We start from the raw sequence: 14,110 nt of genomic DNA, 5'->3' as shown, positions 1-14,110 counted from the left end.
CTCGCAAGGGGGAGGGGATTTGGGATTATTGGATGTTTGTGTCTCACAACAACAAAATTCTTCGGTATGGAAAGCCCTCCTGTACACTCTGTTGCCGCGCCGAAGTTTGTTCCAACCTCTCTTTCCTCCTTGCGCATGTCGACGGGTTCTCTTTCTGTGCGAGCACTTCTTTCGTAGTCTCCGCCCAGCTGGCTCAGTGTTTGTTTCGGTGGGGACATTTACGCACACGTTGCCTTTCACGATAACAATGGTAATTGAGGTAGTACTAATTTTCCTCCTTTTGTACAGTTTTAAGACTAGGAACCTCCTTACATCTCTCTCTCTCTCTCTCTCTCTCTCTCTCTCTCTCTTAATTGTGCGGCTTGCGGGACTATGTTGTTTACAGCATGGGTTGATAGTGTATTGGGACGTGCTAGTGTATTTAATAACTCGAGAATGGCTCATGCGCCTCTAATCCCGTCTGGGGGCCGTATACTTGAGTTCAAGAAGCTTGTACTTGAGGAGGAAAAGGAAAGAAAATGCCAAATAAAAAAAAGTGTCGGTCGGCATCCGCTGTCAAGAGGACCCCCGGCGCTCCATAGGGCCCCCGGCGCCCAGGGTGACTGACTGAGATGTTGGTGCGGTCCAGGGAAAAACGTCAGACGGCAACCCTGAGACTGGCTAACGGATCTTTGCGAAACTCTAGCCTGACAGCACTAGTATAGGTTAAATCTTAATAAAAATTGGCCATCCTATGGAGATCTTGGCCCATCCACCACAAACTTTGAACGCCACTCCGGTGACAGATTTCTATTGGCCCCTTCGGAATTAGTAAAAATCATAAACCCCTTGCGGCGAAAGGAAAGGTAGGATAATCCACCCGTACTGTACACCGGGTTGTACTGCCTTTGACATGCAGGTAAGCCATCAGCTTATACTACTGTTGAAAGCTGTTGCTGCTGTTTGCTGGTGGAAGCTGGTGGTTTGCTGGTGGTTTGCTGGTGGTTTGCTGGTGGTTTGCTGGTGGAAGCTGTCGCCTGTCGACACCCAATAAATTATTCCATATCCATCAGCGCATCTACGGCCTGCGGCGGCCGGTCTCGTACGCCTTCTTTCATCGATGCCATCAGCAGGTGCCCCCCTTGCTCGTTCTGTGTCTTCCTCACATTCCCGATGGGCGCCACTCAAAAAGCTCCAGAAAGCCAGCGAGCCAGCCAGCCAGCCCGTCAGCCCTAGTTGCCTGCCTGTCACACATCAACCAAACACCTAGCAGACGCCTCTGACATCGCTCATTCCAGCATACGCCCCTAATGATTCCTACAAAGCCCTGGTCGCTTTCCCGGGAACCTCGCCAAAATTATCATTGCCAGCTTGGGACATTGAAAAGTCTGTCCTCCAAGATACCGCTTGTCCATAGAGCTGTAACTTGAAACGGTTCAAGACTGCTTGTCGTCTTGGGCTTTCCTCGTACGCCTTCCCCCTCCTAGTTGTAGTGCCAAGCAAAAGGCTGCAGCAGCCCTCGGCCCCCTCGCGATTACCTCGACCCGTCAGCCACCCTCTCCAGCATTGCTGAGCCGACCTTTGAAACTCCAGAGCGTCCTCGATCCCTCATTCATACTGTTAGCTCAAGATCTGCGCACGAGCGAGCACAGCTATGAACTGAGCTTAACGGCAAGCTAAGCAGCTAGGCCAGCCAGCGCCTGCCCTGCCAGCTAGCCCACTCGCTGCCCTTCGTTGATTACTAGGCCGCTTGCCTCGCAGGCCGTTACAGGCAAGTCCTTATTTATTTTTTTCAGTACTCCTTGCCATTCTGTGTTTCGAAACAGGTTTCTTTGGCTCTGTACAACTGGGAACTTGGAGCAAGCATCAAAAATCGTAATGGAATTCGTTGGGTTCGTTGCGTCCGACCCGGGGGTCACCTTCCCTACTTCCCGCAGCCACTCGGTTCAACGGGCCGTACCTTGGCCGTGTGAATGTGAAGGCATCTTACCATACGTGCAACAAATTTGACACATTATCTCCTGCCTTGTCTTCGAGGCTCGTCAGCTTCTGCTCTGCAAGCAATTACCAACTACAAGCTGACTTTTCACGTGCGCACGGAGAGCCTCTCTAGCTGCGCGCGTGCGTGCAAGTGCACGAGTGTCGCTCAATCGAAAGCTTCAGAAGCAAGTGCTGGGGCAAACGGCAAGGTCTTGTTCACCAATTAGGAGAACCCTTGCCTGTCTATCTTGCTTGCCTTCCTGCCCGCCTCCCTGCTCGCTCGTTTTTGGCTTGCGGGCTGCCGTACGTAGCCTGCTAGCTGCCCGTTTATTGTTTGGACCGTCTTGTTTGGTCCCGTTTGGTGCCTATTTTGGCACTATTCCATTCCCGTTACTGGCCTGTCCGATAAAGACTACTCCCATGCCAAGAAAAACATCCATGCTTCGCAGGGGCAAGTGCGATTATTGGAGGAGCTACTTTTGGCCTGCAGGGCTTGGCTGCGGTTTGACTGGGTCGCGGACCCACATCACCTCTTCGCATCACCTCCTCGCCTTGGAGCTACCCCGGCACATTCCCGCCCTGACCTCCATCCACCTCGCCCGCTGAATACATCGAAACGACTGAAATGAGCTCCCTGAGCTCTGAGCCCCCGCAGCACCTATGGGAGCAGACACCTCAGCATCTGCAAAACCAGCCTCAGCGTCTGCAGCAGCAGCAGCAGCAGCAGCAGCGGCGCCATCACCTCCACCTCAGCCACCTCCACCAGCACCTACAGTATCAGGTGCAGCAGCAGCAGCAGCAGCAGCAAGAGCAGGAGCAGGTGCCGCACAGCGAACCAAACCTTGGACAGCTCAACACAACGGACTCCCTGGCTCACGTCCCACCGCAGCAATCGAGTCATGCTATGAACAACAAGAACTGCAAAAGCGGTACCGGCGCTGGCAGCAGCAGCAGCTGCAATAGCGGCGGCGGCAGTGGCATGCTGGGGTCAGATATGGCGGGTGTTGGGAAGGTGACTGGGGGAGCAAGCGAGGGGCAGCGGACGGGTTTTGCGGCGGACGGCGCCGACAGCGAGGACGTGTGCTGGCTATGTCTGAGTGCCGAGGAGGAAGGTCTGGGTCCGCTTGTGGCCCCGTGCAGGTAGCTGAGTGAGCTTGGGGCTAACGACCATTGCGTATATATCGTGTGTGTATTGTGTCTGAGTATCGTGTGTGTGTCTGTAAGGAAGAAAGCTAGGGGGAAAGCTGGAGAGGATTCGCGTGGCGGCACACCCTCCCTCTTTTTAAGGGGATGATGGAATCTGCGGTGGGAGGGTGGGTGAGGGTTATAGAGGGAAAGAAAGGGGGAGATGAAGGGGTGAGGATGCGGTTGCTAGGCTGTTGCGGCCATTGGTAGCGGTTGTGGTGGTAGTGGTGGTGACGGTGATGATCGTGGTGGTGATGTGATGGGAGATGCGACCTGACCTCACCGCTGATTTCTTCCAACTAACAGTGGCCCCATACCCCTGTTGCTTGCCCCATTGCCCCGCGTCCGACCCTGCTGCTACTGCTGCTACTGCTGTTGCTGCTGCTACTGTTGCTGCTCCTCATTCTATTACTATTGCATTGCTGCTACTGCTGTTACCGGGTACTGCAACGGTGGCGGTGATCAGGTGTCCGCGGGTGTGCCACCCGGGCTGCTTGTCCCGCTGGCAGCTGCACTGCGCAGGCCGACAGTGAGTGGGGTTGAGGGGCCTGGGGGAGTGTCGTACACGCAGGCATCCACATAGGTATATTAATAAATGCATTGCTGAAAAAGCCATCCTTAAGGAAAACGGTTTGTGATCGCGCGTTCGCGCGTTCGTTTCCTGGACGCAACTGAACTCGAGTGGCAGGAGTGCAATATGGATCCCACATTGTTTCGGTACTGGACCTGGTCCCCCCTCCTGTGTTGTCTCTCTATTTCAGTCCTTCACCCTTTTTCCCCTCCGGTCTTTCTGTCACCAACCGCCTAACCCCCAATCCCCACGACTTTCTATTCCTTGTTGATCTAATCCATGTTTATATGAACATGTGCGTGTGCATGTGCGTGTGCACGTGTGTGTGGCTGGCGGTTTGGTGGGTTGTCCCAACCGGGGCTCAGGGAGGAGAAGCTGTGCCGTTTCTGTGGTGACCCACTGCCCGACTGGCGCCAAGTGCCGCCCGCCGGTTTCGCGGTGGAGGGCTCCGCAGCGCCACCTCCACCCGCTGCGGAGGCCCCGCCGGCTTACATGAGGATCAGCTACAACGGCCGCAGGTGACAGAGACGAGATGGGCGAGGAAAGGGAAGGGAAGGGAAAGGAAAGGGAAGGGAAGGGAAAAGCGCCGAGAGCTGCCTCTGACGTGAAATGAGAGATAGGAGATGAGGGAAATGTGTAGCACGGGCGTCACTTTATCAAACCCGCGCTTGGGTGGGCATTGGGATGTCGGGGAGTGCTAACTGCCATACAAACTGCCGTACGAGTTGCCAGTGGTGGTTCTCGGAGATGGACATAAAAAAGAGGTAGGGGGACGCTCGCTGGCAGGGCAGCTGAGCCGGCTCAGCAACCCGATTTGTAGAGCCTACACAAAGTCAGGAGTCGGCTAGGCAAGGGGCGGACCGGCTGTTTTTTTGTCCATTTTGGCGCCTGTTGCGCCGGTCCCTGCTGGGGGGGAATTTGTACATGAAAGCACGGCGCTGATATCAGCCCCATGTAAAACCCAGAAGGGAAGCAACGCGAAACAGACGTTATCAATGCAGAAGCATCTGTTATTTTTAAGTCTCTACCCCTATCGTCAAGAACGGAACTCCAATTATGACCTCAATATTCCTTTCTCCATGCCCTGCTGGTCCTTGGGCTCCTTGCGCCGCGGGCCTTCGTTTGCACAGTCATACGGCAATCGTACATCCCACATCCTCGCCGTATCCACCTGTCCCCCACAGCCACAAGATCCGTGTACGACCTGGACCTGAGGGCACCCGACAGTTCATAGAGGACTGCAGGCAGCTGGTACGTGCGATCGGTTTCCTTTGAGCGGAATTTGGGATACATGCGGCCTATAGGCGGGGTTCGTTACAGCTGCGGACCCTGAGGACCTGCTGGGCCCTGAAACGTGAGAGGGATGTGGACGCCGTCCGTCCGCCTGAAATAGGAACCCGCGTGGGAAGAAGGGTCCGCCGGGGCGCGGTGGGCTGATACCCAGCTGCAACTGCAACACTGTACGGGCATTGGAGCAGGGCAATAAGTAGCTGGCTGCTGGGTGCCCAGGTGGTCGGTTGGGTAGCTGGTTAGGTGGTATCGAATTCATAGCCTGTTAGAAATTTGCGGCGAGATGCCACCGGGGATGGACCCCCCAGGTAAGCGCAGGCGGTTCGCCTCGCAATCCTCAGGTGCCATGAACCACGAAAAGAGCTGCATGGCAGAGCGCAGAGGCCAGACTGTGCGTGCGGCCTTAGTCCCCTCCCCCGGGTAGCTCACCACACACCGCCTTTCTTTCCTCGCCGCCCCAAATCCCCTCCAATCCATCCACCCTCACTCTCCCGCTGCAGCTCAACATACCCCCTCATATGGAGTTCGATGTCGTGTTCCATTGCAAGGTGCGTGGCAGTACATGCGTTCGTACGTGCGTTCGTACATGCGTTCGTACATATGGCGGGGAAGCAGCGCCACGGGGCTCAGCGCCATGGCCACATAAAAGGGACTTATCCTCTTCCTCCACGTGGATCAGCCAGTCATCAAGGTTGATGATGGCCATAAGCATCATCTGCACACGCACCACCTCTTCATATGGCGCGATGTCACACGCATGCATCCGATCTTTAGCTTTGCTGCCTGACGGGGACCTCCTTCCGCCATCGCCCACGTCCCACTACACATCGAAAAGCGCTGCGCACTCTACCCGATTTACTTTTAACTCTGGTCACGTCTTGACTTGGGTTTAGGCGAAGTACAGAGCTACAGAAACCTCTAATTATGAAGGTGTCCAACCGTCTGCTGCTCGTTTCCGCCGGCTTCTATCCTTCCGCCACCTCGCACTGCCCGCCATCGGGCCTCGTGGCCCTTCTGTCGTTTCGTAATGATATGGTGTTGGTGTTGGTGTTGCATACAGGAGCCCGCCACCCAGTCCGACCTGCGGTTCAGAGGGTTGGATGCCTTCGACGCGGCGGTATACTGCGCCAGCTTGGCAAACCATGCCGCGCTACAGCAGCAGCAGCAACATCAACATGGGTTACAACATGAGCCGCCGCAGCCGCAGCAGCAGCAGCACCTTCTGACGCAGCCGCCGACTACACCCTGCCCGCTGCCGCCGCCGCCCCCGCCGCCGCCGCGGGCGCTCGTCCGGGCCACGAGCGAGGTGGCGGATGAACTGGCGCGCATGGCGGCAGAGGCGGCAGTCGCCGCCTCGTCCGCCGCTGCCGCCGCGGCGGAAGCCAATGCCGCTGCGGCCGCCTTGGCTGAAAACGTGGTCCTGTACACCGATTACCTGGACACCCCCCTCAATGAACCTCAGCAGCAGCAGCAGCAGCAGCCGTTGCAGTACATACGTCAGCAGCTCCATGTGCTACAGCCGCAGCCCCAGCTGCAAGACGGACATGGCGGCTGGCAGCCTCAGCCTCCCTCGCCAGAAGCGACAGCAAGCATGGGGCCCGGGCTGCGCACTAGCAGCAACAACAACGGCGGCAGCAGCAGCAGCAGCAGCAACCGCAACAATGAGGGTACATCGCGTTCTCGGACCCGCAGCCTCAGCGTCAGCTACAGCCACGGTCGCAGCCGGCGGCAGCGGCGGGCCGACGGGCTGTCGTCCAACACGCTTCAAGTGCCCCGGCCGGCGGCCTCCGGTAGCGACCCCACACCGGCAGTCTTCGGGTCGTACGACGTCGGTAGTGACGTCACCATTGGACTCGTCAGCAGCGGCGGCAATGTCGGCGCCTTGGGAACCAACAATACCTTTGTCGGCCCCATGCACCCCGTCGGCGACGACAACGCCCTGGGCGAGAGCAGCACTGTCGGCAGCGGCAGCGGCAACAGTGGCAGCATGGGCTCGTTGGCTAGTGGGCTCGCGGCCGCGGTGGGGAGCGTCCTCGGCGCCTTTCGCCGGTGTGGTAACTGGGAGGGCGCATGAGCGGGCATGAGGGCAGCATGTGCCGGCATCAGGCCGGGGCGCGCAGGGAACTTTCCCGACCGGAGGGGGGGAGGAGCGGGTCTCCCGGAGGGGGGAGTAGGGCCAGCAGACATAGCTACTACACCTTTCCCATGCCATTGGCGTGCAGGCTGCAAGGGGTGTGCGCAACGTCACGGATGTGGGGCTTCCCATTTCAGCCTTTTGGGTGCTGCCACCAGGCGATGCTGTTTGAGAGTTATTGGGGTTGGGGGCCCCGGGGGTCCAGGAGATGATCAAGGGAACCGTAGAGTAATTACTCCGTTTAGTTGGGAGTCCAACAAGGAACAGAGACACTGATCGAATTGTGACCTCATGCGTGATGGGAAAGGTTAAAAGATGTGCGCATCGCATTCGGCAAGGTGATATTTAGGTATAAGACATGTGATCGAGGATGATACGTGCTGCCATCGCGCCTGAAGCTGTTGATGCATATGTCGTCACATGCGGCGAAGCCAAATAGCGACTTGCCGCAGCCATTATATTTACACGGTGTGCGGTGAGCAGAGAAGGCCGTCTTCACAAGCGCATGTGAAGTTACGATTAACATAACAATCTGACGGTGCGTTGTGAATTAGCGATTAAGTACGTTATAAAGACGAAAGCTGAGGCGGCACTGCTTAGGAGCAGCATACGTTGTTATCGTTTTATGGTGCCTACAATAGGTCAGCGCCCTGACACGTGCCGTACACTGTGGCCTCGCCAAGGCACGAAAGACGCTAAGGGAGAAAGGGACACACCAAGGATTGAAGGCGCTCTGGGACTATCCTATTAGGAAGTTCTTCGTTCACGGAGCCCTTCTGTGTTGAGAAACCTTGGCATGTGTTCGGTAAGGCATTTAATTTCATAGTATCGCAATCCCATGGTATAGCATCCCATACGAAAGCTCCTGCGGGAACCGGCAGTAAATGATGACAGAAATGGAACCGTCCCCGAAACCAGCGATACTCCATTTGCCGATGCCTGGCCTTGATGCAATGTTCCTGAGTATCGGTGCCAGGATCCTAACCACCAACCGATGCCTAGTGCCGATGCAACATGCAACATGTGACCGTGCAATTACTTAAAGAGGCAGCGGATCTAGTATTATTATTATGGATGCGACGATGAAAGCATGGCGGTGTGCCACAGAAAAACGCATACGGCTTCCTGCTCATAATTGCACAAGTCAACGCGCGCACGTACAGCGGAATGATTTACAAACTTAAATATAGAAAGCTGCTTATCACAAGCATCTCCTTAAGTACATTTGAGGCCCTGAATGTACACAGAGGGGGAATTGAGCGTCGTACATGCTCCGGGGAAACACGGAGTAGCAAGACGAACGATTCCAGGAATTGAAACTACTGTTGCAGCGTGAACAATATTCCAGGGCAGCAAGAAATGCACATTCAGAGATGGAAATGAAGAATAACCCTTGGTAACAAAAGGTCTCCAAACCTGAAACACAGAAGCTAGAAGAAAGCGTTCAAAATATGAAATACTACACACAAGCGTTATGAGTTACAGCAGGTCAGGAGGAATGTTGTATGTCTGCTCTTGCGGATTCACCGCGACGACGGCTACTGCATTCTACAAACATCTGGCAGCATCTAAAGGTAGGCACTGGCGGCTCTACCTCGTGTCGGGTCGATTCTGCAGTCACCCGCCCTTTCACTGTCGATGATTGCAGAGTCGGGAGCTGGACATCAGCTCATACATGCTCGCTATTCAGACAAGCCTAGTAAGGTCGGGAGAAAGTCAGACGATGTCTCCGAGGTGAGGTGACAGGCTTACGACAGATACCCCTTGCGGGGGGTTTCGCAGGGAAGACTTGGCGATATGCCATTTGCCGCCCATTCCCAGAAACGCTTGTTTGCTATCTATACATGAGCATATGACCAGGTTACTGACCTGCCCAACCTCTCACAGCTAGACGGTGCGCGTTCCCTTGATGCCTTGCTTTCATGCTGCTCCTGGTCCTGATGGTTAAACAGGCCCAAGGCGTCGCGTCCTGGGTCGAGGAGTACCTCATGGTCGACCAGCGAGACACAACCGCTCAAGGAGCCGCAGCCGCCTCACCGCCGCGTGAAGCGCCACTGCCGGTCAGCTCCTCTCCCCTCGCATCGTCTTCACCAGGACACAATCCACATCCGCCTCCACCTCAGCTTGGTGCCGAGCTGGACGACGTCCCGCTTCGGGATTTGCAGACTGTGTCCCGCGGGTGGGGTAGCCGGGGGCGCCTACGCAGCAGTGCCACCGCCCGGCCCCCTATGCCCCCCACCCGAGCCAGCAAGGGTGTTGCTGCATCTAGGCTGGACTCGCTGGGGGTCCCGCTTGAAGCAGGTAAGGCAGTTTCTATGGCGCTTCCAGGCTATTGCCTTGGCCATCCTTCTGGGTAACCCGCACAGCACACATTTGTGCACGTGCCTGGCTAAGAAGTCCGTTTGAAAACCGCCTGGGAGTGAGTGCACACTCCGCAGGCCAGCCAACCAAAATTGTGCTCTCCAGGGCTAGGGAGGAGGACGGGAGTCATGTACACATGGCGTATGGGGGCCTTATTGGCATGGGTGGAGATAGGTGGGAAGACCAGTTCAACCTTTTCGGATTTCGGTATGAGTCCAGCCTCGACAAACCGCGTGCAGCCTTCATAATGGTGTCGATGCGGTCAAAAAGGTGCCGGTGCCTGGCGAGGCTATGGGCGCGGCCTGCACGGGGCGCTGCTGCTGCAGGCGGTGACCGCCTGGGCAGAATTCGGCCAGCGACACAAGACAGCGTGTGGGCAATTGCAACCCCCCCACATGCGCGCACAGGGCACGCCATGTACCCTTGACCCAGATTGCCTCCTTCCTGCATTGCCATGGCGCGATAGCTCATCCATCCCATTCCCTTGCCTTCATCCGCCAAGCTTCAATCGTTCTAATAATCCTTTTCCCGTCCTGCAATAAATCTACTCTCTCCTTCCTCGTCCTTCCTCCGTCTCCTTTCCCTCCTTGGGCAACAAGACGAAGTGGAGCTCATAGATGATATTCGTGGCGGGCCGCGCATCAGCGCCTCTGGCGGCATCAATGAAGGTGGTGGCGGCGGCAGCAGCAGCGGCGGCGGCTCGGCCTCCCACGCCGCTCAGGCCGCACTGCGCGTATCGGGTACGGTGGTCAACGCGATGGTGGTGGGGCTCAGCCCCTGGCGTTGGTTTGGCAACGGCAACAGCAGCCCCATCGGAATGGCACCAGATCAAGGGCCGGGACCAGGGCAATTTACGGAGCTCGATCGCGGCCTCAAGGAGACGGGGGAGGTGGGTCGGGCCCAGGGCACCGCACCTGGCGCCTACCGGGCGGTGTTACCTTCTGTTACTGGGTGGGTCCTGTGGCTCCATCCAGGACACATTTCATGGGGGACAGATTTCTGTTATGCCGTTCAAAGGGATTTAGCTACCTAAATGATTCGGCCTTAATCCCAGAGCTGCGGAAAGCATATTTGAAGATTGTATCCGGTGGCGCTTTTTGGCTGCTTGGTCGACGGCCAAGTGGGATTGAACATCTTTGACTCGTGGATAGTGTTTTTTTTCCATTTTTTCGTGGTGTTTCTTCCCTCGGTGTGGCTGTCACGATCATGCGTCGCGCACAGGTGGTGGTGAGCGCCGGTGGCGGCGAGCAACCCGTCGCGGCGCATGTGGACCGTACTGTGGCTTCCCCCTCGGCGGCGCCATCGTTGGAGGCCGTCCACGCAGTCCGCGACGTCCTGGTCTGGCGAAATCCCTGGCGCACGAGCCGCGTCTTCGGAGCGGGACTCTACATGGCCGTATGTGTGCGGCAGCTGACGAAAGGTATGCATACCCCGAGCCGCCTTGCCTACGCAATGGCACGATACAATCCGTACGGGATATCGAGTGGCAGTGGTGGTGGAGCATTGAGATTGGGTTATTATTCAGTTGGTAATGGTCTTCAGCAGCAGCGGAGGCTGTAGCGGAGGCGTCAGTTGCAGTCGGGGCCCATTTGCCTGTTGACAGCTTTGGTGACATACCTACCTACCTACCTACCTACCTACCTACAATACATACCTGCCATACATACATTAGGTCAGGCACTACTGGTAAGGCACGGACCATTGCCCCCAGGAGATCCCGGGATCGAGACCTGTCAGGGTCGAAAACCCTTCCGATGGTGGAAGGTAAAGTGCCCCTAGCGGATGGACGGTGGTGACCTGGGATAAAGTTGACTCGCGGGCCGACCAGGAATGGAGTTGGGCCGCCATTGATACGGCAGTTTCCGTTGGATGCTGGTGGTGGGTGCGGAACCTAAGCGATCCACTGAGAAGTTGACTAGGGTGACTGGATGAGGGTGCCCTGAAATACCGGGGAAGGCAGAGTGTCGCCGGGTAGCGGCCACGGGTGAAGTTATGCCCCCCTGTCCCACAGATCATACATACATACTTACATACATATATACATACATACATAAGACTCACCTCGAACTCCGCCTCAAGCAAGCTTACGTACACTCAAATGTGGTGCCAAAACCCAACCTGTGGCATCGCAGACCCCGGGGCATTACAAGGCACCTAGCGCACATTTCCCTGTGGCGCCGCACACACCCCTACGATGCGATGCCATATGGCACTGCCCCGTACACTGACCCTCACGTAACTGCCGTTGCCACCGTGCATCGCCCGTGGCGCTGCCGCCGCCGCCGCCGCACGGCTGCCATGCGCTCTTGAAACACCGCCGAGGCTGAATTCGCGTTGTTGTATGTGTACGCGCACAGGTCACGAGCTGCTGCAGCCCTCCACAGCGGTGTTCGCGTTGTGCTTCCTTTTGCTGCTGCGCAATGTGGTGCGGGAGGCGGTGAGCACATACCGTCGGACCCAACAGCAGCAGCAGCAGCAGCAGCACGATCAGCATCGGCAGGCGCTGGAGGACCGCGATGCGGACGAGTGCTCGCCAAGCCAGGCGCTAGACCAGGAAGAAGTGGAAAGGCGGAAGGTGGGGCTTGGGGTGAGGGGACGAAAGTTATATGACCCACACACACGGTAAAGGCCGGGTCGGGGTTGCGACGCCCTGCATTGCGGTGTTGCAGCGCCTTTTTGTCGACATATGCCTTCATATGCCATCACCGGTTGTTGCTGCATTGAGAAGCGAGAAAGGGGGGCCCACCCATGCTCGGCTTGGGGGATCAAAAAGGTTGCCTCAGGGTGGGCCAAATGGAATGGTTCGCAGGTCTTGATGGTTCATGCCTGCCCCCGTCCCCACACACAACACTTTCCGGTTTGCTTCGATGTTTTTCGTTCTCCTGCTGTCTACTGCCGCTTCCTCCTCCCAGGCGGCCATGTTGCTGCACCAGCGGCTAGAGGCCGCGTTCCAGCGGGCAGCAGTGGGGGCGGCACGGTATGGTGCCGCCCTGCTGGTGCTGGGCTGGGCCTTACTGAGCGGCCGCCGTGCCATCACGTCTGCACTGGTGGCGGCGCTGCTATGGCTGGGCATGGTGCTAGGGGAGCTCAGGCTCATATCGCAGGTGCGTGCGTGTGTGTGGGGAGGGTGTTGGGGTGGGGGGTTGTCTTATCCCTTGCGAGAGGAAAAGGCAGCCGCAGAGGGGGGGCACTAACAAGCTGTGAGCGGCTGGGGGCCAGGAGGGGGCCGCGGGATTATATCAGAAAAATGCGGGAGTTAAACACTGCTTTAAGGACCACCATATGCTTTATTCATATGCTTTATGTGAACCATTGAAGAACTCTACATACGGTTTAAGCCCCGGCGCTGGAGCACTGCGAGGTGTATATACCAAAGGCGCGAATGCAATAGAGGCGCGGAAGCCGAAAGCAATATTCATATCCGTGGTACAAATTGGTACAAATTGTTTGCAGCCTTGTAAATGCTTAGGTAGATTTCTTTCCCGAAGGGGACAGCATGCTGTCGCCGTCGGGGTTTAGGTGCCATTGCGGATCAGGGCTTACCAAACGCAGAAGGTTGTCCAACCCGTGTAGTGTGCAGGATAGAGCCCGGTGGTGCTTATAGAGCGAGGGGAAATGGTGGTACGATGCTTCTTAGAAATTGCCTGCGTCCGTGGCGACCGTCGTGAGGTGCAGGGGCTAGACACCAGAGAGCGGCTGCGTAGAGGTTCACAATCGCTAATGATGCAATGCAATGATTTATTACCGCTTTGCAGTGGAAAAAGGATTCTGCAGCACCCTGGCCAGGGTTCTCCTGGAGTTTACGTGCGACCCTAACAACTCAAGCCCATCGCCGCATCTCCCTTTTTTGCGCCCTTGCTTTAAACCCTCGCTGCTCGTGCCCGGCTTTCAACTGGTAGCTCATAATGGCATTCTAAACTCAAAGAGCGCGCGACGTGTGACGCAACGATTTCACGCTTCATTTTTACGGAACCCCCGGGGTGTACTTCTCCCCCTGTTCCCAGGCTCGCCCTCCCCGTCGCGCTTTCACCGGTAGGTAACCCCCTGAGTTCGCGTGTCCTTTCCTTTGCCCCGTCCTTCGCAGCCCACGTTCTGGCTGCTCTGCTACGTGGCCGCGTTCACCATCCCAGCGGCCTACTACCGCTGCCGCCACGCTATGGACGCGGGCGTGGAGGCGGCGCTGCGCTTCGTGGTGCGGGTGCTGGTCAGCGGCACTCGTGTTGCGTTAGTCAGCGCCGCCGGCGTGGCGGTGGTGCTGGTGGTGGTGTTGCCGCTCAATTTTGTGCTGCGGATGAGCCTAGCAACAGGGGCGGCGTTCGCGGTGTTGCTTTGGCAGTCGGAGCTGGGGTTGCGGCAGCGATTGCGCAGCGGCGGGGGGACCTGGTCGGGTGGTGCGAGGGTCATTGGGCAGGTTCAGGGGCAGCTGCCTGGAGGGGGGAGTTCGGGCGGTCAGCTTTTGAGAGGGGGTTTGCACGGGCAAGTACATGCTGATTAGCAACGTTTGTTTGGTGGGTTGGAGCGGGCGGGGTTGGGGGCTTAGGAGGCGGTTGTGGCAGGCAGTGGTAGTTTTTGGTGGACTTGCTGCTCGTGTGCTTTTTGGCGGGAATTTT

At 57.1% G+C, this 14,110-nt stretch overlaps 1 protein-coding gene across 1 annotated transcript; it reads left to right on the top strand.

The window, feature by feature from the left end:
- Nucleotides 1-892: 892 nt before the first annotated feature.
- Nucleotides 893-13,995, top strand: VOLCADRAFT_89673 (uncharacterized protein; the record flags this gene model as incomplete). Its single annotated transcript, XM_002949281.1, has 15 exons — nucleotides 893-898; nucleotides 2,849-3,099; nucleotides 3,667-3,673; nucleotides 4,160-4,233; nucleotides 4,900-4,966; nucleotides 5,506-5,553; nucleotides 6,066-7,025; nucleotides 8,757-8,873; nucleotides 9,092-9,199; nucleotides 9,263-9,440; nucleotides 10,100-10,389; nucleotides 10,722-10,920; nucleotides 11,858-12,075; nucleotides 12,413-12,604; nucleotides 13,585-13,995. 15 exons carry the CDS (start codon nucleotides 893-895, stop codon nucleotides 13,993-13,995), a joined length of 3,126 nt encoding a protein of 1,041 aa, XP_002949327.1.
- Nucleotides 13,996-14,110: the final 115 nt, after the last annotated feature.

This window comes from Volvox carteri, assembly GCF_000143455.1.
Source record: "Volvox carteri f. nagariensis unplaced genomic scaffold VOLCAscaffold_13, whole genome shotgun sequence".
Lineage (NCBI taxonomy): Eukaryota > Viridiplantae > Chlorophyta > Chlorophyceae > Chlamydomonadales > Volvocaceae > Volvox > Volvox carteri.
Note: the sequence above shows the minus strand (reverse complement) of the source record. Positions and strands in the feature narration are given on the sequence as shown.